General features: G+C 39.1%; 1 protein-coding gene across 7 annotated transcripts in view; it reads left to right on the top strand.

The window, feature by feature from the left end:
* The window catches only part of tenm2a (teneurin transmembrane protein 2a), a 309,718-nt gene that overhangs the window by 126,919 nt on the left and 159,114 nt on the right, over nucleotides 1-23,685 (top strand). Inside the window, exon 1 of one of the 7 annotated variants that reach the window (XM_016291967.1) lies at nucleotides 16,046-16,372. The exons of the other annotated variants lie outside the window; for them this stretch is intronic. Within the exon in view, the coding sequence (XP_016147453.1) occupies nucleotides 16,318-16,372 (55 nt within the window). The 5' untranslated portion in view covers nucleotides 16,046-16,317. Of the gene's footprint in view, nucleotides 1-16,045; nucleotides 16,373-23,685 lie in introns of those variants that run through there. 7 annotated transcript variants of the gene reach the window in all.

The following is a 23,685-nucleotide window of genomic DNA, read 5'->3' on the forward strand; positions in this document are numbered from 1 at the left end:
TAAAATAATTGTTTTCTATTTTATAAATCCTCAATTGTAATTTTTTCCTGTGATTGCAAAGCTGAATTTTCGTCAGCCATTATTCCAGTCGTCAGTATCACATGATCCTTCAGAAATTATTTATTTATTTATTTATTTGTTTGGAACCTGCAATACTTTTTTCAGAATTCTTTGATGAATAAAAAGTTAAAAGAACATTATTTATTCAAAATATAAATATTTTGTAACAATATAGACAACCATTCAAAAGTTAACAAAAAATTAATAGGATATAATAAATGTATTAAAAAATGATGAAGACTTTTATTTTTTACAAAAGATTTCTATTTAGAATAAATGCTGTGCATGTCATAGTTATGCAACCTTTAACAGCAGCCATATTTCCCAATTGGCCTCATGGGATAATAATGCGTCCACAAGATTCTGACATACTGATTTTCACATACTATGCAGTGGGAAAGCAGGTTTATTGATTTATTTTTATTTATTTATGTTTTCTTTCACTTCTCTGTTCACTTGATCGACCTTCATATAGAAGGGTAGAAGAGTAATGGAACAATCTGACGGTCACATCCAGACTGACCATGAGCCAAGACAGAGCATTTGAATTAAGATTTACAAAAGCACTCTCCGTACCCGCCATTTGTGTTTCTCTCCTCCCTGCCGTCTACACAAACATCGGTGCTTGCTTTTTCCTGTCACAAGCAATCAATCTGCCCATTGCTTACATTTATTGATCCGGCTGAGATAAGCAATGTAATCTATTCAGTTTTCCAAAGAGGCAGCTTTAATGAATGATTTTAACTCATGTTTGCAGGCATGTAGGAGGTATGGGGAAATCAATCCCCATGTTAATGTGCTGCCCTGTTCCGGGAAGAATCCCGGGGCTGGTGCCAGCCTGCACTAGGACAAACGGTGAGCGCGCCGTCAGTGCTGGAATGAGGATCAGCGTTCTTCTTGGGACACGTAGAGGGTGTTAGGAACACCATCGAGGCCAGACCCAAACTGCTGACTTGATCATCTTTAGCAGGAAGAAGGGAAGGAAGTGTTTTGATCTGGTGGGGCTTTGTGAGAGAGCAGTGGGGATCTGGGCAAGTGCCATGAGTGTGAGCTGCTGTGAGCCTATCTGCCACATCCAGACCACTCTAGACGATGCTTAGATTATGATCCTTCGGTTATCCCTTCTTCAGAATGCCGTGTACTTCCTCGTGTCTGTCTGCTGTATTACACTTATCCCATTAGCCCGTCTTAAACTCATCCCATTATTAGTCTCTCTCTCTCTCTCTCGCTCTCTCTCTCTCTCACCCACCATGTTAAGCTAAGTATGGGAAATATTGTATTATTTAAAGTGTTATACCTTATACATTATAAAAGTATTGTTGAAATTGTTTTGAAAATTGTGAAATAAATTATTGTAAAATATTGAATTCATAAAAGTTTATAAATAAAAATATTAAAGTATAAAGTCCTGTTAAAATATGACACAAATTTTATTAAAACAATATTAGATTTCTACAAGATTCTTTTGGAATGATTATATTAACCCACTGGGGTCGACATATTAAGCTAAATATGATTAATATTTTATTAAAGCTATATTAGATTTCTACAAGACTCTTTTCAAATTGTTATATTAAATTATTATACTTCATAAAAGTATTGTTAAAGTAATTTCATTTGTTCATGAAATATATTATATACAATTGTAAAATATTGAAAATGTAAAAATTCTCACGAAGTGTGATGAAGCCAAGATTCTTTTTCAGATTATTATATTAAATGTGTTATACATTTTTAAAATAATTGTTTAAGTGATTTGTTAATGTTATGGAAAATGTTAAATAAAGGTGAAATATTGTAATAGTAATACAATGTAATATTGTAATTTAAAGTTCTACAAATGTGTATATATATATATATATATAAAAAAAAAAATAATAAAAAAAAAATATATATATATATAAATAATAATAATAAAAAAAAAAATATATATATATAGTTTGGATTACATAGAAAAAAATAGAGCAATTTATTTCATTATAAATTAAAATAATTTAAAATATTTAAAATATTTTTAAAATCTGAATAAATGTAAAAAAAAAATGTTTTAAAATATTTAAATTTTCATTTATACATATTATTTTATATAATGTATACATATTGTTACATATATTCCATTGTTTCGATGTTTTATATACATTTAGTTTCAACAAAATAATAATAATAAAAAAAAATATTCCAAATTGAAGCACTCTTAACAATACAGATAATACAGTGAATACAAACATAGATGTTTTGATTGCTTTTTAAAGGAGCGAATATGTCGAGTATCTATTTGTGAGCGTGTGTTTGTGTAATGATGAAGAGCCGCTGATAGCTGACATTCCTGATTAGTGGATTTACTCATACTTCAGATTTCATTATCACCCCACCACTGACTGATCCACACAGCACTCATCACTCTGTTTATCACATGCTGCTGTGCTGGCACATAGGTGTAAATATGCTGGCAATAATAGGCCTGTCTGCATAGAGATATGATACACTCCAGCACCCATGATGACACATGCAAACCCGCAGAGGGCAGTTGTCACTGCAGACCGGGCTTTATATCATTCACTTCCTCTTTGTGTGTGTGCATGCGTGTGCTTCTGTGAGTACCTGCCATTCTGATAAGTAGATCTGACGTGACTTTCAGCAAAGGTGCATGGACTTGTGCGTGACTAATAGTATTTATAACATTTTTCAGCCTAGCGTTAATGATGTTATTTCAGTCACTCAGATGAAGGCATGTGTTGAAGCACATTGTTAATGATGAGACTTATGATCTTGCATTTTGTGTGAAAAATTTTATTGTGTCTTTATCTTTAGTAAAACTGAAATTGTATTGGATTAGCCACATTTGAAGCGCTCTTATGGTAGCCAGTACACACACACACCTGTGACCGGCATCAATTTAATTCTGTATTTATGTGAAAGCAATATTTTATGTGGCGGAAGAATGATTATTGTGATTATTATAGTGAAAATTTTATTTGAAATGTTGTTGGCTTTTATCATATTATTGTTGTCATTTCACACATGCAACAAACCACTTAAGGTCATCCAGTTTAAGAGGATTACGGCTTCACCTTCTTCCATAAATTGTATACACTGTAACCATATTTAAATAACTGTAAACTGTCGCCTCTTGTGGCTTATTGCTTTATTAAACTCGCCATATTCCTGTTGCATTATTTGCAAGTTATCTTTCACTTTTTTCCATTTTTACCATATTTACTGAACACATATTCAGGTCAAATTAAAAAGGAGCTCATGAAGTTGCTTTTCTTTTTAAAGCTTCGCTGTGACTTCTTCAGGAAGTAGAATAAATGGAACACTTGGCATCCAAACCTTTTCTATGGAATTAACATGTGAGTGCGCAAAGAGCTGAAATCTTTGCATTGAAAGTAAACCTTCACAGCGCACTTCAGAGATGAAAAGATGCTTGTTGTCAGGTATGCGTACACCTATGAATTGGGCTATGAAAGTACAAGTTGTAATCTAAAAGTTGAGTTTGATTATTCTTGCACTCCTGCGGATGACGTGTGTATGTGTGGAGGAAGTGCACAGATGCACAGCATGAGGTGGGACAAGGAAAGTTAATTATCTATGTCTAAATATGCTTCTGTTTTTTATGTTAACCAAACTTTATTATAAAATAGTATTATTACATTTTTCTTAAGATTCCTAGCATTATTGTGATTCTCACCTTGCTTTATTTGGCTTTATTTATTTATTACAAATAAATATCGATTTTATTTTTCTTATTAGTTATGAATAATTTCTTATTATTTAAATAAAATAAAATAATATTTTTTTAAATAAGAAATGTAACTAAAATTGTTTTAATAAAATGTAATTAAATTATATAAATAAGTAAATAAATATATAAATACACTTAAATACAATTAAATAAAAATGTATATTTGTTAAAAATAAGAATATATTTATGAATAATAAAAGTATAGTATAATAGTATAAGTAATAGAATGAAAAAAAATCATTGCCATTTTAAAATAAAAAAATATTTATATTTTATTAGTTGTCATTATTAAAATTAAAACATATTATATATTATTATTACTAAAGTGTAAAACTTGGCACGTTGCCCTGGTGCATTGGGGAAAGATGACAAAAACCATATGAAAGGGCCTTTATTCATGTCTTTTAGCCATCTGCAGACCTGTTAACATGGCTTTCACATGCTGTACATGTGTAAGTCGTACATCTCTCAGTCTCTCAGTGCAAATCGAATTTGCCGGGTTATTTTATTCATGGCAACCTGATCTCCGGTGGGCCCCTGCACTCCAACACTTTGTCTATTCTAATCTGATCAGTCTTTACGAAAGCCCACATTCCAACAGCTCTGTAAAATTCTGACTATATAGAAAATAAACACACACACACACAAACATCTGTAGCGTCTCACGGCATATGCGGGTCTGATGCAGAGCAGGGGGTTGGGTCGACAGGCCCTAGAGAGTTGAAGAGTGGCACCTCTCCACGAGGTTCAGCTGTTCTTTCGCCATGCCTGAGGCCCTGTGAAGATCTCTTTGATGGGCAGAGACAGACACCTTCGGGCCCTGCACCCACAGGACCTCTGGATGTCTGACGCATACACAGTGTCAAAATCACTCACCTGACACACCTCAGGCTGCCAGTGTTTGACAGTGATGTGCACACAAATAAATAACAATATAAACACACATACAAGTTTATATAGATGGTGCTGTGTCTTTGCAATGCACACGCACTGCACATGTTCCTTGGTTCTCATATGAGAAATGTGGGTTCAAATTTTAGTGTTGTCAAAAGTACTGACCGCGATACCAGTCAGTACTGAAATTTTAAAAACATCCATTTCCCGCTAACATTTGAGCGCTGTTGAGCGGATTCTTAAACAGCGCTGATTGGCCATAGTGTTCACACGCTCAACAGATATGACTCTGATTGGCTACAGTGGCCATTGCTTCACGCTCTTCACCGAGCGGAGCCCTCACACAGAAGCACACGGAAGCGTTTGAAACAGTCTATGTGCAGATATATTAGGGATCTGCTGATAGATGCGGCTTTCAAACGCTCCGTGGACATTTTTTAAATTCCAGTACCGACTCATGGTCGGTACTTTTGACAACACTAGTTCGAATTTGAATTCCAGCGTTTTTCCCCCCTTTCAGCCAAAAGACTTGTAGTTGTAATTACTGGTGGATTCTTATATCAATGTGTATTCTTGAGATGGAAACATTAGCTTATGCCTTATTGTATTAGGTTTCTTGGGATTCGCATCTTGTGATATTTGCCATTTTTTAAGTCGTTGTTTGCTTTTATTTATTAAAACTAGTTTTTGTATTTTTAGTTTTGTATGTATTTTTCTTTATTATGATTTCTAAGTGCCCCTATTATGGATTTTTGAAAATTACCTTTCATGCAGTGTGTAACACAATTCTAAGTAAATTAAAACATCCTGCAAAGTTTTAAATCATATTGCCCGCCCACTTGTTGGTCTTTTCGCATTGGTCTGAGTGAAAATGCAAATTCATTCTTTGCCACTAGGTGCCACTTTTGGAGCGTAAAAATAGATGTTTCCCTGGTAACGCTGTACACAAAGCAGCACTGCTCTCACAAACACTGCTTTATCAGGCATTACTGGCATCATGAAATGAAAATGGGACCAATCACTGCAGATTAGCATCACGCAAAGGAGGAGTTTGGAAAAATGAATCGTTGAGCGAATCGTTTAGGAGTCATTGAGCAAGTAAGGTAAAAACAAATGCATATTATAAGACAATGAATGTGTTTTTTTGACCTTGAATGCATGACGAGCTGTTGTTGGGGACTCCCAAAACCAAAATATGAACCTTTCATTACCCATAATAGGGGCACTTTAATAAAATATGTATTAAAAATGTATTTCTTATTTACTATGAATATTTACTTATATGATTTAAAATGTTATTTCTACTTTTTATTAGTCTTATGAATATTTTTAGATTTAATAAAATATTAATTTTTATTGACATTTCTGTTTCTCATTAATTATTAATAATTAATTTTGTCTTATATGAATCGTTTCTTGTTTAGTTTAAATATTTTTTATTTAAAAAAATCTGTTCTTATTTATTATATATATAATTTCTTATTTAAATATGACCTTATTTTATTTATTCATCTTCCTTTCTTTACTGAAATCTATATTTTGTTTATTTATATTTTTCATAAAAATTCAAATGTTAAATTCCTTTTCTTCTCTTCAAACTTGAGACATACATATAGATGTACTCGACACATAGATAAGACAGACTGATGAAGTGCTTTATGAAAGCTTCATGTGTGTGTGCCATCATTCCACACACTCAGCGGCCTCACTTTCACACCCACTAGATAAAAACACCCACATTCAGAGGTCAATCTCTCCGTCTAATGGCAAAATTGAGCATTATATAAAGGCCCGAGCTGGATACGAACCCCTCTGTAGGAACGACGGATCAAAAGCTGAGCGCTGAAAGGCCTCGTGGATGAAAGTGGCTGCTTTGTCACCGCACACACTCGGTGGCTTCGGCTGCCTTTGTGCGGAGCGTGTGGGAGAGATAGAAGGCAGGAGATTGATTCAGACCTGTTGCCTTGCACCTATGCGAGGGCCATTGTGGGCACGGGAATGAGAGGTCTCCTCTGCTTAAACGCTTTGATTGAAAGCGAAGGAGCTCCTGTCAGGAAGCTGAAAGCCTGTGACTGATCTCTCTGTTGGCTCGGGGTGTGGCCAACCTTGATTGACAGCCGCGTTTCTATAACGGCCAGACCTCCGTTTAACGTCTCAGGGGCCTGACGGAGTGAGACACTACCACACGGCTGACATTCCCTGCTGAACGCTCTATGGGCGGCAGCTTTGTTTAGGTATAAGTTCCGTTCTAAGTGTGGCTTAGATGTGGGCGTCCTGTCTGGATAATGTGTTGTTGTGTTATGCATCAGTTTTGGCACGAACTGTCACTAAAGGATACTCAGCCCCACACACACCTCTCTTTTTCCTAATCGCAGGTGAACAGTTGGGTTGAGTCTACACTAAGTGCCTCAGCCACCCGTGTCATCATGGCAGTCCTGTTCTCCTCGTCTCCTCTCACGTCAGACCCTAATTAGTAAATAACTCATTAGCATGAGGTGATTAATCACTCACTGGAAGGGCCTGTGGGTGACAGGCAGCTGAAATGCAGTTTGCTTATGCGTGTGCGTGACTTTCATTTCTCTTAAGAGCAGTGTTAAGGAGGTGAGGGATACAGGTTAGTGAAAGAGCAAAGGGGGAGGTGTGTTCTTATCTCGAGACAAGAATTTCTTCCAAAATAAGTTGAATTTGTCTAATCATGAAGGTGTGTGTGTGTGTGTGTCTTGCATTTTCTCTCATCATTATAATACCATGTCCTGAGGCTTCACAGTAACGCAAAGTTTTAAGAGAGTTTTTTGGACATGAACTATCCTAATATAGGTGATATTTGAAGGTGTACTATGGTGGTACTATAAAGTACTATGCTGTTGCCATGAGGAAAAATTATTTGTTGGCTGGTTAGCATGGTCCAGTCAGCCCCTGCTAGCGCACACCATTCATTAAACTATTCTCACTATTCACACACTATATGTTTCTTAATATATTTGTTAATGAAATTAGTGAATTAAATCTTTGATTTTTGAGTGAGATATATTGTAAAGACACCATAAAAAAATCACTGTGTATTTTTTGCCAATTCAAACTTTATATATTGTATTATATTATATTACATTACATTACATTACAGTATAGTATAGTGTAGTACTGCCCATTCATTAAATCATTCATTCTTTTTTATTTACTTATTAACTTATTTATTATTAGTCATATTTATGGGTAATTTATTAAAGCATTAAGCATTTAAGATTATATTATATTATATAAATTATATTATATTATGCCAATAATGTGATTAATTAATTAATTAATTAATTTGGGAAAACTTGATGGTGGTTCACACTCAAACATTAAAGGTTTTATTCACGGTTTTTATTAATATATAAATATAATATGTTATTACTAAAAATAATGAATGAAATCTTTGAGTTTTGAGTGTGAGATACCATAACTACAAAAAGTCTTTGCGTATTATGGCTATTTTTTTTTCACAATCCTAATATGAATAGTAAATATTATATCACTATATTAAACTATATCATTATATTATATTATATTATATATTTTTTTTTATTTAATAATTTTTAGTAATCTGTCACGCTCAAGGCTCATTTGATTGTCTCAAAACTAAAACTTTATCTGGAAACTGAATGGCAATGCCAAAAGATGGGAGCATGCAAACTTGCTGGGGTTCATGCACCAGCTGAGAAACTGGCATTGTTATGATTAGGAGTGCTGACAGTAGATAGCTTTATTCCTTGGTTTTGGTATTAACAAGCCACAGTGTTACTGCACATAATTACTGCACAATGGTGTCACCCCAAAACTTTCTTTTTAAAAGTAGAAGTATATGACCTGATTTAAACAGAGATCTGGCTTTCCTTCGAACCCCAGAGCTCTTGTGAAACCAGAGCGAGTGCTCAATGAGACGCCATTTGAGTGACCCCATGCTCTCCACCTCCAGCTAGATCATATATTTTCCTCCTCACATATTCTCTCTCTCACTCTTTTTCTTGTTGCTTTGCTTTCTTGTTCAGTCTCCATCACTGAAACCGTGTCTTGCTTCCTTGTGTAACCCCCACCCTTACTTCATCTCCCTAAAGATTGGTAAGTATAAAGAAGAGTGCTATAACCTGTGTCCATGAGACAAAGACAAAGGAAGTGAAGGATAGAGATGGATTCAGAGAGACGGAGAAGAGCTGAAAGCTGCAGCCAAAGATAGTTGCATAGAGAAGTTGATTCCCCCTGTGACTCCCTCTCTCTCCTTGTTAAGGGTACAAGCTTCATCCAGCTGCTCCATCCCGCTGGTCTCATATCATCTAGTCCTTCTGCTCCTGCTGAAGGATCCTCAATTACCGACTCATAATTCTGCCTGCTCTAATGTCACAGAAGGCCATCCATTAATCTATGTCTTAATCTGCAAGACGTCACCCACCTCGTTCCAGGCTTTATGAGCAATAGCCTGTAAGCATTTGTGAGTTATTATATGTGTGCTCGTATGGGGTTAAACCCAGTGCACACTGCGATTTTTGCCATCTGATTGTAAAAAATTAATTTCATCAAGAAAAAATAGGTAATGTTGAATTGCTAGTGCAAAGATTGCAGAGAGGTTTGTAGAGACTCGGGGGATCTACAAAAAAAGGACAAAATGATCATTTTAGAGCTGTCAAAGGTAGCGTGTTAACTTCAGATGTTAATGAAATATGTTTAGCAGAATATTTTAACAATTTTCTTTAGTATAACGATAGTATGTAAGCCAGTTATTTAACTTTAGACAAAATTAAATAATTTTGTCATCTTTGCAATATCTCAGATATTTTTCCTCACACAATATAAATTAGTTTTTATTACACTGTTTTTATATTATTAAAATATTTAATTAACTGCCTTTATATTTCAGAAAGGGTGTCCTTTATGCATACCATACACAACATCTGTGGCACTAGGTGAGGTAAAACACCCAGGTAACACGGTTCATTTTTATTCCAGTGTTAGTTAAGTTGTATATCGTGCAGCTTGAGGTGGTTTGAGGAATCGTTGAAATTGCATAGGCTTTCCTTTGACATTTAACCTTTAATCTCAGTGGGGTCACAATATACAATCTGACAAGCAAAAATCATAAAGGACACCAAAAATTACATAGCATGTCCGACTTCAGTGAACCAGAATGGCAAGTGAAGAATTTCTGTCTGTCACTCTTCTGAAGTCACTTTTATATATATGTCACGGGTCAGATTAGTTATTTGTCTGTCAGGAAGCAAGAAATGGTTGGTTATGTGAAAACAAATAGAGCTGTAAAACTTCTGTATATGGAATTTGAAAACCGTGCTAATGAAAGATTGCGTATCTTATCTTAATTCCTCTCACCAGCTGTTTGTCTTTTTTAATATTTCTCACTAAAATTATGCTTTACAGCAGAAGATGGTCTGCCTCCAGTCAAATGTACATATTGTTTTGACTCAGTGGCTGTGCCATTCACGTAATTGTTCAAGACTAGTTTCCCGCTGCTGTTTGCACATGATTGGCCTACTCGCACTGTTGCCATGGGGTTGCCGCCTTGAGTGACAGGTTTGGGGGCAGGTTTGGCAAATGATGAAAAGAGCTAGCCACTATTACTAACTCTCAATGACCTAACTGGTTTCTCAAAGTATAAAAGTGCCTGACTAGACTGTCAGGACAACATGACCCATAATTCACCAGAAATGAGTGTTGAAGTGTTTGTCTGGTATGGTTTCTAAAAGCATAGCTTGAATAAATGATGTAGCCTATAAAAAATGCTTGAACCAGCCTAAGCTTGGTGTGCTGGTCTAGCTGTCACCTGTACTGGTTACTAGGCTGGTGTTTACCTCAACAGCCAGATGAAAATTGCCCAAAACTCTTCTAGAACCAGCCAATGGACCAGGCTGGGAGACCAACTAAGATCAGTAAAGTCTCTAGTATCTCTAATAGGTTTCTACATGTGGTTGTAGACATTCATACTTTTGTGCAGTGCAAATATGGGATGGCGCTCTAAAATCGATACACCAGTACCACCAGTTTACATAAATGCATTGAAGTGACACCAATTCGCAATTATAGTCGGCAAGCAGATTTCTGTAATCTCTACATATCTACATATAGGGCAACAGCAACAATCCTTCTTTCTGTCCTTGCTCATGAGTAGAGGCGACCCAGATGTCAAAAGTGCCTAGCGCAGCGTTTTGCAAGGTACATGGGTCTCGGAGCATCGGCCATCTATTTTCCCCAAGAATATTTTTCTTGGTTGATACTTTTTCTGGGTTTTTTCATTGCTGGTAGGCTCCCCAGGGGCTTCCCAGGAAAGGTTAACTAGTCTTTTCTTAAGCGTTCACCGGATGACAAATGGCTGTGTTCAACCTACGGGTCCCTTCGCTGCCCATCCCGTACCTCCTTTAGCTCACATTCACTTCCTCTCACCCTGGGCCAGAGGAAAGAGAGCGGGAGATGAATGGAGAGATGAAAGAACAGTGAGATAGTGGGATGGGTGCGATGTAAACGTAGTGTGATGGAACTCACAGGATTGTGAGAGCTGTTCCACCCTTTGTTGTCTGACCTTGTCCTGCTCTTTCTTAGCAGCCATAGATACTTCCAGTTCTGTTTTCAACTAAATCTAGTGCGTGGAATCTCTCTGTGCTTTTACATGACCAGGGCTGGAGCAGTTTGCTTGCGTGACTTTCACACCGTGTCGCCGTGGAACGGTGCCACAAATTTATTACACGCTGTTATGACCCTGTCTAGGAGGAGGCTGCTGCGTACGCTGGAATGCAGAAAAATCTCCTTCGCTTTTTAGTTTACAACACACCGGAAGTTCAACTTCGGGGGTGAGCATACGCAAAAAAACAAACCAAAATAAACATTCATAGCAAACCTTCTAATCACTCTGAAATAGCAGTCAACTAATGTCATGACAACACTGATTGGCTGATGGCACTCCAAGAACTCAGTCTCTTCTATTAATTATCCTGAGTTATGATGTTAGTGGCAGCAGACGAGGAGAAATGTAAGTACATTTCATGCTTTTAAGAGTTTTTCAAACAGGAACTGGATACTGGTACATCTACTATGAATCTGTAAATGTGAAAACATATTTGACTTTGTTTTAACTTGTCAAAATGCACAGATATTTTGGAATAGTCATCAACAGCCAGAAAGATGTGTTTCTTGAACATTTTGTCACAACATAATTTCATTGCATTAAAGCCCCTTAAATTTGTAAAATGGGAGAGTTTTATGAAAGTGGAAGAGAGATGAAATTGTTGAATAAAATCATTTTTGTTTTCTTTGCACACAAAATGAATTCTCGTAGCGTCATAAAATTACAGTTGAACGATGTCACATAGACTATTTTAATGATGTCCTTACTATATTTTTGGCTCTTGGACGTGGTAATTACATTGCTGTCTATGAAGGGTCAGAAAGCTCTTGGATTTTAATCAGAAATATCTTAATTTTTTGTTCCGAAATGACCGACGGTCTTACGGATTTGGAATGACATGAGGATGAGTAATTAATGACAGAATTTTAATTTTTTTGGGTCAACTATCGCTTTAAAGGAACACTCTACTATTTTCGAAAATAAGCAAATTTTCCAACTCCCCTAAAGTTAAACAGTTGATTTTTACCGTTTTCGAATCCATTCAGCCGATCTCCGGGTCTGGCGGTAGCAGTTTTAGCTGTAGCTTAGCATAGATCATTGAATCTGATTAGACCGTTAGCATCTCGCTCAAAAATGACCAAAGAGTTTCTATATTTTTCCTATTTAAAACTTGACTCCTCTGTCAAGTTTTAAAACTGTTTAAAACTTTGCTGCCGTACCATGGGTGCAGCAGGTGCAATGATATTACGCAGCTCCTGAAAATAGGCTTATTGGAAGTTACCTAGCTGGGGACTATTTTCAGGCGCTAATATCATTGCGCCTGCTACACCCATGGTATGGCAGCAAAGTTCCTTGATTATTACGCCGGAATGAGAGTATAGTTCCTAGCCATATCAGCCTAGAAAAGCGCAACTTTTCATTTTCTGTTGGTCTTAGTACTCAATGTAACTACAGAAGAGTCAAGTTTTAAATACCATGTGATCAGTGTAATCACTTGTCAAAGTGCTTTCCGAAACAAGTTGCGTGTGCTGTAAGCATGTGTGTACACGTGTGAGTAAGCCTGTGCATCCACGTCTGTTGGAAATGATGGATGGGGCGGTCGGTGGAGCCGTCAGGCTGAAGGTTGTATGCGTGTGTTTGAGTGCAGCATGCATTCGGTATATTTAAGCTGAGAGGTGAAAGTGCTGTGCTCTTTTTCGGCTCAGCGAGTTGGAAGCCTTTAGGCTGAATAAGTTCATTTAATACTGCAGGAAGGCTCTGTCTGCATTGATTACAGAGCCTCAGACTGGACGCCAACATCGTCCGTATCTGCTGCTCCGCACACCAGTCGCTGCGCCGCATCACAGCTCAGGGAAGACAGGTGCTATTCTACTGAGGTCAGGAGAAGTGATTATATGCAGAAAATCTTTTCTTTAGTGCATTTTCTTCTGCCTCAATCCGTTTCTTATGGAAATTCAATAGTTTGGCATTGAATCATTTTACTCTGTGGGCCATTTAAAGAAATATTCTTTGTTCAATACAAGTTAAACTCAGTCAACAACATTTGTGGCATAATGTTGATTACCACAAGAAGTATATTTGACTCATCACTTGTTTTCTTTGCAAATAAAAGCACAGATCAAGGTTACAGTGAGGCACTTACAATGGAAGTAAATTTACAGAACATACAGTTCTTGGAATTTCTGGAATCAAAAACTTATTGTTTAATTAATTTAATATATTGATGCTCCCAAGTTCTTTAGTCTGAAAACAATTTTTTTTTGTTTAGTTTTTTTGTGGTAATCTACATAATGCTACAAGTGTTGGCAAATGAGCTTAACTTGTATTGAACCCTTTAAATGCATTTCCGCAGTTAATTTGTTACAGGCTTCATTTTTCACTTAACAGTGATTGCAATAGCACTAATGAAGAGTGGACACTGATAAAACACTGTTTGATAAGTCCTCTGTAATTACGAACACAATGTGAGGAGAGTCTGATATGGACTGAGCAGAAATGAATCCATCCAGCTGTCTGCACTTATAGCGGTGTGGCCTTCCAAAACTACTCTCTTCATTAGAGCTCTCGCTATGGGTGGATGCATGTTTGTGTGCGGCCAGATTGCTTATTATATGTACAGGATCCAGTCCCTCCCTATGGTACTGTGAGCCCAGAGAAGGCGGGAGAGAGAGTCATTTGAGTAGATTGGCTCTTTGTCCAATCTAGAAGGGTCAAACGGCTCTAAATATAGAGGCGTTGCAAATATAGCCACTTCTGCGGGAGTATGTGTGTGTGTGGATTTGTAACTCGGGGACAGGAAGCAGGCGAGATTAGAACAAGGATGCTTTCTAGATGGGATGGATGACATCAGGAAGACGCTGATCTGTAGCCCTGCCCTCTGTTGGACAAAGCAGGAAGTACCATGGTCAGCTCCTTCCTGAATGCACAGAGTTGGAGGCTGTTCCCATACGCCAATACATAAGTGTAATTGTCTGCAGTCTGAACTTTGCACTGGGAAGTTTTAAAGTCAATATGAAATCAAAATTGAGCCTATTTTCTTTCTTAATACAAGTTCAGGACTTATTGTTATCATTTGTCTTCATAATCTTTCATCAAAATATAATTACTTCATACGCCTCTGAAACAAATTTCACGTTCAGCTGCCATCATCTAACTTAGTCAGTAGCCAAAAGGCTATTGTTTTAGGCTGGTGTTATAGGTAATGGCAACTTTTTACAGGCCTAACTATATTTGCAGTAATTTCAAGTGTAAGGCATTAATGTAAGCTCAAATAGTAAAGCATAGCACTAGCAACGCCAAGGTAATGGGTTTGATTCCCAGGGAAAGCAAGTGACTTTAGAAAAACATGTCAGTGTAATGCATAATTGTGAGTTTAAATGGATAGTGAATATTCATCATTTACTCACCCTCATATTGTTGAAACATTTCTCAAGATCATCTTTTATGTTCCACAGAAGGCAGAAACTTGTACCGGTTTGAAATGACATGAGGGTGAGTAAATGTTGACAGAACTTTCATTTTAGGATAATCATCATAAAGGTGTTAAAGGTTATTGGATAAATGTAGTAAAGTGTACAGCTATATGGCAAATATCAGTTTGAAAGTGAAACTTTACCATTGGGATTCGTCAAGATTCTTAATGATCCTTGACCTTTAACCTCTACTTCTTGGTTAAAAGCTTCCTCAAAAGTGGGGTGCTAAGGTTGTTAAGCTTGGGTGTAGCTGCAAACTCTCATGCTAGTATGTAATGCCCACTTTCATCTTTCGATGAACTCCTGATAGACAAAGCCAAGTTTTCTTGTTTTCTCTGAATATCCTGTTAAATATTTTGCTACTGAGTAAAATGTGAAGGCCATTTTATGTTGACTTGAACATTCTATTCTCAGGTCTTTTTAAGCTAAAGCGCATTGTATTCCCACGCAGCATTTTTGATTATTTATACATTACGTGCAGTTGTTTGCGCTGAAAAATAAAGAATATCATCACGAAAGCAGCGGTTGTATTTTATTGTGTGGTAATTTCAAGTGTGTCACCTGCCAGAGGTGTGTGCGAGGCACAACAAAGCTTGTCTCTCTGGCTTGTGTATTACAGCACTCCGGCTCAGCGCATTTCAGTATCAGCTCGTGTTCCGCCGCTCCGGACCCCGAGTGGCTGCCGGATCCCCAATCTAATATTCACATATCCAGTGTTGTTTGCGTGAAAGCATGGCGGTATAAGGTTATGTATTTTTAGTCGCGCCGCTGCTTTTTAGTTCAACGTGTTGTGTCAGCTTGTCAGCGCCTTTGATGCTGAAAGCCCTCTTCTCCAAAGGGACCCTCTTGTGCATGCAAAGAAGTGAAAATCTGTCTGTCTTCCCGCGTTAAAGGACGAATACTGACCGTATTCTTTGTAACACGGCTTGACACGATCTCGTCTCGGCTAGATGGGGGAAACATGCGCGATCTGTCTCGTTTTCTCTCCTCCTCTCTCTTTGATGAACATGCTTTGTCACATTCCCCCATCCTCACCCCTCCTTTCTTTCTCTCGTTCTCTCTCTGTGCTCCCCCGCACTCTTGTTCTCTCCCACACCTCTCTCTCTCTATCTCTCTCTCTCTCTTGCTCTGCAGCGATGCTGTATAATTCTCAGAGCTCAGAGTCTGTGCGGAGCTCCAGTCATGTGCAGATGTCTCCGCGCTCACAGAGAGGTTGACGACAACTCTGTTTCCTTTCTCCGGCATTTGTTCCCTCATCCGTCTTTCTCTTCCATACCTTAAGACCTTTCCCGTCGGTTTGTGGACTAGAGTGCCGTGCAACCGGGAAGGGGAAAGTGGCTGCGTGCCGTATGCGCGCGCGTGAGAAGTTGTGTGAGAGAGGGCATACGGAGACAGAGAGGGCACAACTGCTTCTCGTACGTGACTTCTGAAGCCCCTCGCCCCTTCCACCAGGAGAGAGAGACCGCCAGGGGACCGTGTCCGACGGTTCGGAGAAGAGGAGAGGAGGAGATACGAGGGGAAGACTCACGCTAGGAGCGATGCATCACTCTGGCAACACCTGCGGTAGAGCTAAAGCCCTCTCTCAAGAGACCGGTAAGAGCTCTGCAGAACCGTGTGTGTGTGTATTTTGTGTGAGAGAGAGTGCTACTGAGCTGTGAAAGAAACTACTTCAGACCCTGATGGAAAAACCAGCGCATGTTGTGTATTGGATGCTGGTGGCTTCTTAGCTAGCTAAAAACTTCCTTGGTCAGCCAGCTTCTCCAGAAGGACCACGAAGGACCAAGTTTTGCTGGTGAACATCATGGATGTGCTGCTCCACCAGCTGGACAAGCAACCCAACCAGGCAATGTGAAAATTTAAGTTGGTCTTTTCAGCATGTGGCGATTTTTCATTTACAAGGTCCAGAGTGTAAACGCAGCCGCTTGCTCTCTAGCAAACGCCTCATATCGATAGAAACTCTCTGTGGAGAATCAAGCCACAACTTGATTAAACATACAATATGTGTCATTTTGTGCTGTTAAATATGATATCTAACATATGTTAATATGCATACCTAAAACTGATGTGTAGATAAGATGTGTATGTGTGCATCTGAATGGTCTCCGCCGTCATTTCTGGTCATCTTGTTTGCCTGAGGCCATGCACACATGCAGGGCATGCTGGGAGGCTTGTGGAGAGGAGAAAAGAGGAGAGGAGACAGTGTACAAGACTCCTGCAGTCAGCTGCACGCCTGGCGGTCGACAGACCTCCCTGTTCGCCTGAGCCTCTAAAAAGCTAACCCCCCACCAAAGCCATCAGAAAAATCAGAATTCTAGAGCAAAAATATATCCTGTCATTTTCCCTCCTCTGGTTCCCAGCTCCGTTTGACATCCTCCCGCTCTCTCTGCTCTCCGTTACTCAGACACCATCCCGGTGGCGATTTTTCATTTACAAGGTCCAGAGTGTAAACGCAGCCGCTTGCTCTCTAGCAAACGCCTCATATCGATAGAAACTCTCTGTGGAGAATCAAGCCACAACTTGATTAAACATACAATATGTGTCATTTTGTGCTGTTAAATATCATATCTAACATATGTAAATATGCATACCTAAAACTGATGTGTAGATGAGATGTGTATGTGTGCATCTGAATGGTCTCCGCCGTCATTTCTGGTCATCTTGTTTGCCTGAGGCCATGCACACATGCAGGGCATGCTGGGAGGCTTGTGGAGAGGAGAAAAGAGGAGAGGAGACAGTGTACAAGACTCCTGCAGTCAGCTGCACGCCTGGCGGTCGACAGACCTCCCTGTTCGCCTGAGCCTCTAAAAAGCTAACCCCCCACCAAAGCCATCAGAAAAATCAGAATTCTAGAGCAAAAATATATCCTGTCATTTTCCCTCCTCTGGTTCCCAGCTCCGTTTGACATCCTCCCGCTCTCTCTGCTCTCCGTTACTCAGACACCATCCCCTCCTGCTGGAAACTTGAGATACTGCATGCGAACTCAAGCAGGCACCAGCAGCGCAGGTGGGCGAGACAAAGCACGTTTACACCTAGAGCACAGCATCAGCGCTTCCAGGGCTTTTGTGTTGACACAGATGTGTGAAAATCGAGACGCTCTTTAGTGTTTGTTCCACTCTGCTCTTTCTATTGTGCTTGTCACGTGTCACTGTAGCAGAAAATCATCAGCCAACACATGTGGTTCAGGAATTAGATCTAATCTACATATGCTGGTTGTAAACACTCTTTCATGGTGTTTGTATGATTCAGAATGGGTGAAATTGAGTCAGAGGGTGTGTGACGGTGTGTGTGTGTGTAGAGGGATTGGGATGAGTCAGGATAGATTATTAGGACAATTTGTCAGATCCTTTTTTTAATTTAAATTTCAAGTTTTAGATTTAAGGTGCTAATGGGTTAAATTAGGAGAAACATTTTTGCTAAGATGATTTTAGAAAGATGTCAGCATGCTGTGCAGTCAAAAGTTGTCCTTAAATGCATTCCCTTTAAAGAAACATTTCTTTAGCTATTAAAATACTACTTGTCTAATAAAAAACATTGCTTTCGAACCTCAAACCAGCCACTGTTGATGATTTTCCCATTATTATAATAAACTATATACAAAAAATATTACAAATTCTGTCTCTATGACATTGGGATCAGTAAGTTTTTCCTGTTAGTATAATGTTACTAAAGAAACAAATCTGTTTCAAATAAATGCAGTTCTTTTAAAATATAATTAGATATGTATCAAGGTTTCCACAGAAAATATTAAGCCGTTTTCATCATAATGTTTCTTGACTAATAAATCAGCATATTAGAATAATTTCTGAAGGATTGTGTGACGCGGAATACTCTAGTAATGGCTGCTGAAAATTCAGCTTTGCCATCATAGGTATACGTTACATTTTAAAGTACATTTAAATAGAAAACAGTTATTTTAAATTATAATAATATTTCACAGTATAACTGTTTGTACTGTATTTTTGATCAAATAAATGCAGCCTTAGTGAGCGACAAATTTCAAGAATTTTAAACTATCTTACTGAACCCAAGCTTTTGAACGGTTGTCTTTTTGCTGTTAGTAACTATTTTTATTTATTTATTTGTCCAGTGCATACAAATAACAGTTGCATTTTGATAGACAGCTGCTCCATTCACTTGCACTCTGTCCTGCAGTTTTTGAACACTACAACACTAGTCTTGTGTGAACGCCTTTAAATCAGCATAATTATACAGGGCTTCCTTAAAGGGGTCATATGATGTTGCAAAAAAAAAAACATTATTTTGTGTATTTGGTGTAATGAAATGTGTTTATGCGGTTTAAGGTAAAAAAAAAACACATTATTTTCCACATACTGTACATTATTGTTTCTTCTCTATGCCCCGCCTTTCTGAAACGCGTCGATTTTTACAAAGCTCATCGGTGTGATTGGCCAGCTATGCAGTGTGTTATGATTGGCCGAATACCTCAAGCGTGTGACGGAAATGTTACACCCCTACCATACTGTGATGATGCCCTGTCAGGCCGGAGCGATGATTCAAAAACATGAAAACCCATTATATACTTTATATTATGTGGGGGAAGTCGTGGCCTAATGGTTAGAGAGTCGGACTCATAACCCAAGGTTGCGGGTTCGAGTCTCGTACCGGCAGGGATTGTAGGTGTGGGGAGTGAATGTACAGCACTCTCTCCCACCTTCAATACCACGACTGAGGTGCCCTTGAGCAAGGCACCGAACCCCCAACTGCTCCCCGGGCGCCACAGCAAAAAAATGGCTGTGTGTTCACGGTGTGTGTGTGTTCACTGCTGTGTGTGTGCACTTTGGATGGGTTAAATGCAGAGCACTAATTCCTAGTATGGGTCACCATACTTGGCCACATGTCACGTCACTTTAAGATAAACGAGGCATTCGTTGCGTCTAGTGGGGACATAATTCTGGATTATAATGACTTATAATGTCCTTTTACACGTTGCGTTGCATCGCGCCGCGTAAACATAAAACCATGTCTGCATTTGTGATCGGAGAAATGACAAACAACAAGTCCTACTCTACACTGCTCAAAAAACTCGCTTTAAATATATAAAATATAAAATATAAAAACTCTTTAAATATAAAAAACGTACTTACAGTCCGTGAGTCAGAACAGCCGGCATTGTAGTCTACTGGCCGGGGGCTAGAGTGAGGAACAGCCGGAGGGCTAGAGTGAGCAGAGGCCAGGGGCAAGAGTTGGAACGGCCGGAGGGCTAGAGTGAGCAGAGGCCGGGGGCTAGAGTGAGGAACGGCCGGAGGGCTAGAGGGAGCAGAGGCCGGGGGCTAGAGGGAGGAACAGCCGGAGGGCTAGAGTGAGCAGAGGCGGCGGGCTTGAGAACGGCGCGGCCGGCGGATTCGACGAAGGAGCGTCCGGAGGGCTTGCGGCAACCACATGAGACGACCCCGGGCTGGACTCTGCATCGTCCACGGTGAAAGCCGATCCGGTGATCCACAGCGCAAAGTTGTTGTATTTCCTCAGCAACCAGCACGGATCAGCTCCAGGCATGACGAAGCAGATATCATCCTTTTTTTGAAATTGAAATCTCATCATATGACCCCTTTAAGGTCATCACGCCGTTTAGACAACCTGCAGAATAGTGGTTTATGAAAATATGTTGTTTTGCACATCCCTAATGGGGGCAGCATGATAAAGTCCCCCTGGGCTTGCATGCGGAGCTCTTGAAAAGGATGTGTGTGCGTGTGTGTCATGGGTGCGCTATTAAGCATGTGTGTGAGCAGATGGTTGTAAAGCTCTGTGTGATGTGGGTGCTGCTTGATTTCCATCTCAGCAACACGAAGCCCACACGTCTTCTCTCGTTTTCTCATTCACTCCCTCTGTGTTTCTCTCTTTCTCATCTCGGCCTCTTTCTCGATCAGCCGACGGTTGTAAACTCAGTGATTGACCTTTACGCTGACAGTATTTACAACTTAATCACATCCTCTGTAGCTAGTTCTCCCTCGGCTCCTCCATGGCACATGCTGTTTTTGCAGCCTCACTCCTTCACTCTGTCACCTTTTCACACATTTACTCATTTTTCAACACTTTCTATTAACTTCCGCTGCTCTTCCATTTGGTTTGAGCCAGAGCGGAGTTGTTTTAGTGAGGGGATGACTGATCTACTTGGGTTCCTAACGCTTTTGGGCCGATCTGTGAGGACGGCACACTTTTCAATCACACTTGAAAGCATTTGTTGTTGTTTTTTTAGATTATGCATTTTGCCTCTTTGCACCTCTCTAGCGCTCTGTCCTTCACAATGAAGGTCATTGGGAGATTGAATCCAGCCTCCCGTGTCTCTGTGGAGCTGTCTGGGTGGATGGAGGACAAGCGGTGTTGTAAATCAGACGTCCCAGCATCCCTGCATCAGCAGCAGAAAGGGAGATTGCAGATATGCAGCTAAGCTGCTAATGCTTTGGCAATACCAATGCACAATTACTTATCATGCCAATAAAGCACATTAAACTGAAACTGAGAACGAGAGGGAGAGGGGGAGAATGTGATTGTGTGTGCATTTCTTCTCATCTTTTCCCTTCTTGTACTTTCTCTTCTTCTCTTTTCTTGTCCCATTTCCTGTCTCGTCTCATCTCATTTTCTCATGTTTTATCTCAAAACTTGATGCAACTTTCTTTTTCAACATACCTCTTCTCATCTCAGTTTGCCTTGTCTCATATCTTCACTTCTCCTTTTTTTTTCTTCCTGTATGGTCTAGCCTTGCTTCATTTTGTATCACGTTGCCAACATGTCTCTTCTCTTGTTTCTTTTTGTCTCGTCTTGATTTGTCTCATATTGTGTCTCCTCTTGTCTTATTTTGTCTCAACTGGCCTCTTTTCACATTTTGTCTTGTCTAACCTTTTCTTTCCTTGACTCATTTTAATTTGTCTCATCTCTTCTTTCTCTGGACTTGTCTTTTCTGTTCTCCTGTCAAATTTGTATTGTCTTCTTTTCTGTCTTGCTTTATTCTGTCTCATGTTGTTTACTCCTCATTTTGAAACGTGCTTCTTCACTTTTTCATTTGTCTTGTCTTGGTTTGTCTCATTTTGTCTCTTCTCTTGTTTCATTTACCTTGTATTTTTCTCTTGTGCCATTTTGAAATCAACTGGTCTTCTCTTTTCTTATTTTGTCTTGACACGCTTTATATTTCCATTTCAATTTGTGTCGCCTCTTTTCTTTTTTTTTGGTATTGTCTTTTCTGTTCCTTGTGTTCTTTTCTCTGTTCTTCTCTTCAGTTTGTGTTATCATGAACTAGATGAAGAGAAATCAAGAGCCTTTGATATAAGTATTGAGAGTGTTCAGTATTACGTAAACTATTGTAAGGCAAATCTGTTTAGAGCCTGTCAACACACACACATTATGTACTTCAATAGTCACAATAAAAAAATGTGATTAGTCTCTAACACTTGAATATTAAATGGCTGAAAATGCCATATGAAATGCTCCCTCTGCCCACATAATTGCATATTGTAAATGTGCAGTTGATTCATATGTGGAATTCACAGTCAAGTGAGGTGACTCGACAGTTGAATAATTAGCTCAGTTAAACTCAACCGCCTAATATCCCTTTGTGACACACAGCAGACACGGCCAACTGCTGTAAACAGCATTTGTTCTGTTGTAATCAGGTGCTGTTACAGCCAGATGAATGAGGGAAAAATTAGCATGGTGAGGCCTTGGAGAGACAATCTCGAGATTTGAGTGTTTAAACCCATCATTGGTTCACCTGTCATCTCCTCCATGTGTGCAGCACTTTCACAGATGTGCAGAAAAGAAAGGGAAATGTTTGTGTTTGAGAGTATTTGTGTGTGTTAAGATTGGGCGATATGAGCAATCCTGTGTGTGTGTGTGTGTGTGTGTGTGTGTGTGTGTGTGAAGACTTCAGATGCAAAAACCTCAAAGTCCGTCTAAGATTTTTTATTTTTCTTTTAAATGAGCATTTTTAACAGGCCCCAATGTTTAGGTTAAGTCATTTCACTCTAATGTCAATGAGAAGGTTATTAGTCAGTTATTAAATGGCTAATTTTCGAAAATGGCCAATGATATTTTCATAGAAGCCTGATAAAAATGCTCATTTAAAAGAAAAACTCTCAGATATAACACTTGAGTTAAACTAAAAGATTATGCAGTAAAACAAAAACTAAAACAGACAGTTTTGACTTGGTATTGTAAAATACATAAAATGGAATTATATTTTAGTTGTGCTTAATTATCTTCTTCTTGCCTTGTTGTGACATGTCTGGCTGTGTATATTCACATTGTTTCTCAGTCATCCTAAGTATCACATGCAAATAGCATAAATTAGCCCATCCCACTAACATCCGCACTAATATATCTACTGTGACATTAACAGTATAGCAAAACCTTTACCAACTGGTACATTTGTAGTGTCTCATGGCATAAACGGCCATACCGTCCAGCCCTAGTGTGTGTTTATTTGATTAGGCATGTCGATATTAGTGTGCTATGAGTGTGTGTGTTTAAGTATGTGTGTTTAGTGGGCCTGGCCTGTTGCTATGGATGGATGGAGGTATTCATTTTCTCTGCAGTAATTTGGCCGCTGATTGTGTCTCTGTGTGTGTGTGTGTGTGTGTGTGTGTGGGTTTGACTGTCTGGCAAGCTGGCTAGTTTCACGCATCACTACCCTGGCTGATCGCTCGAGCGCTGCTGCCGCATGTGAACCAGCTATGCGTCTCACAAACCAGCATTTCTACACCTCCCCGTGTCCCATGGACCCTCTGTCTCCTTCACCTAATCTCTCTCCTCCTGTCCCCTGTGCTGTTGCGGGTGATGTAATCTGGGTGGTGTGATTGCTCATTGTCATATATTAAACTCTCGCTGTGTTCCAGATATACTGAGTCTCTCGGGGCCGTGAGACTCAGTAGCACAGCGGTCCCCTGGTGCCAAGA

The sequence above is a fragment of the Sinocyclocheilus grahami genome, unplaced genomic scaffold (assembly GCF_001515645.1).
Source record: "Sinocyclocheilus grahami isolate Dianchi unplaced genomic scaffold, SAMN03320097.WGS_v1.1 scaffold279.1, whole genome shotgun sequence".
NCBI classification, from domain to species: domain Eukaryota; kingdom Metazoa; phylum Chordata; class Actinopteri; order Cypriniformes; family Cyprinidae; genus Sinocyclocheilus; species Sinocyclocheilus grahami.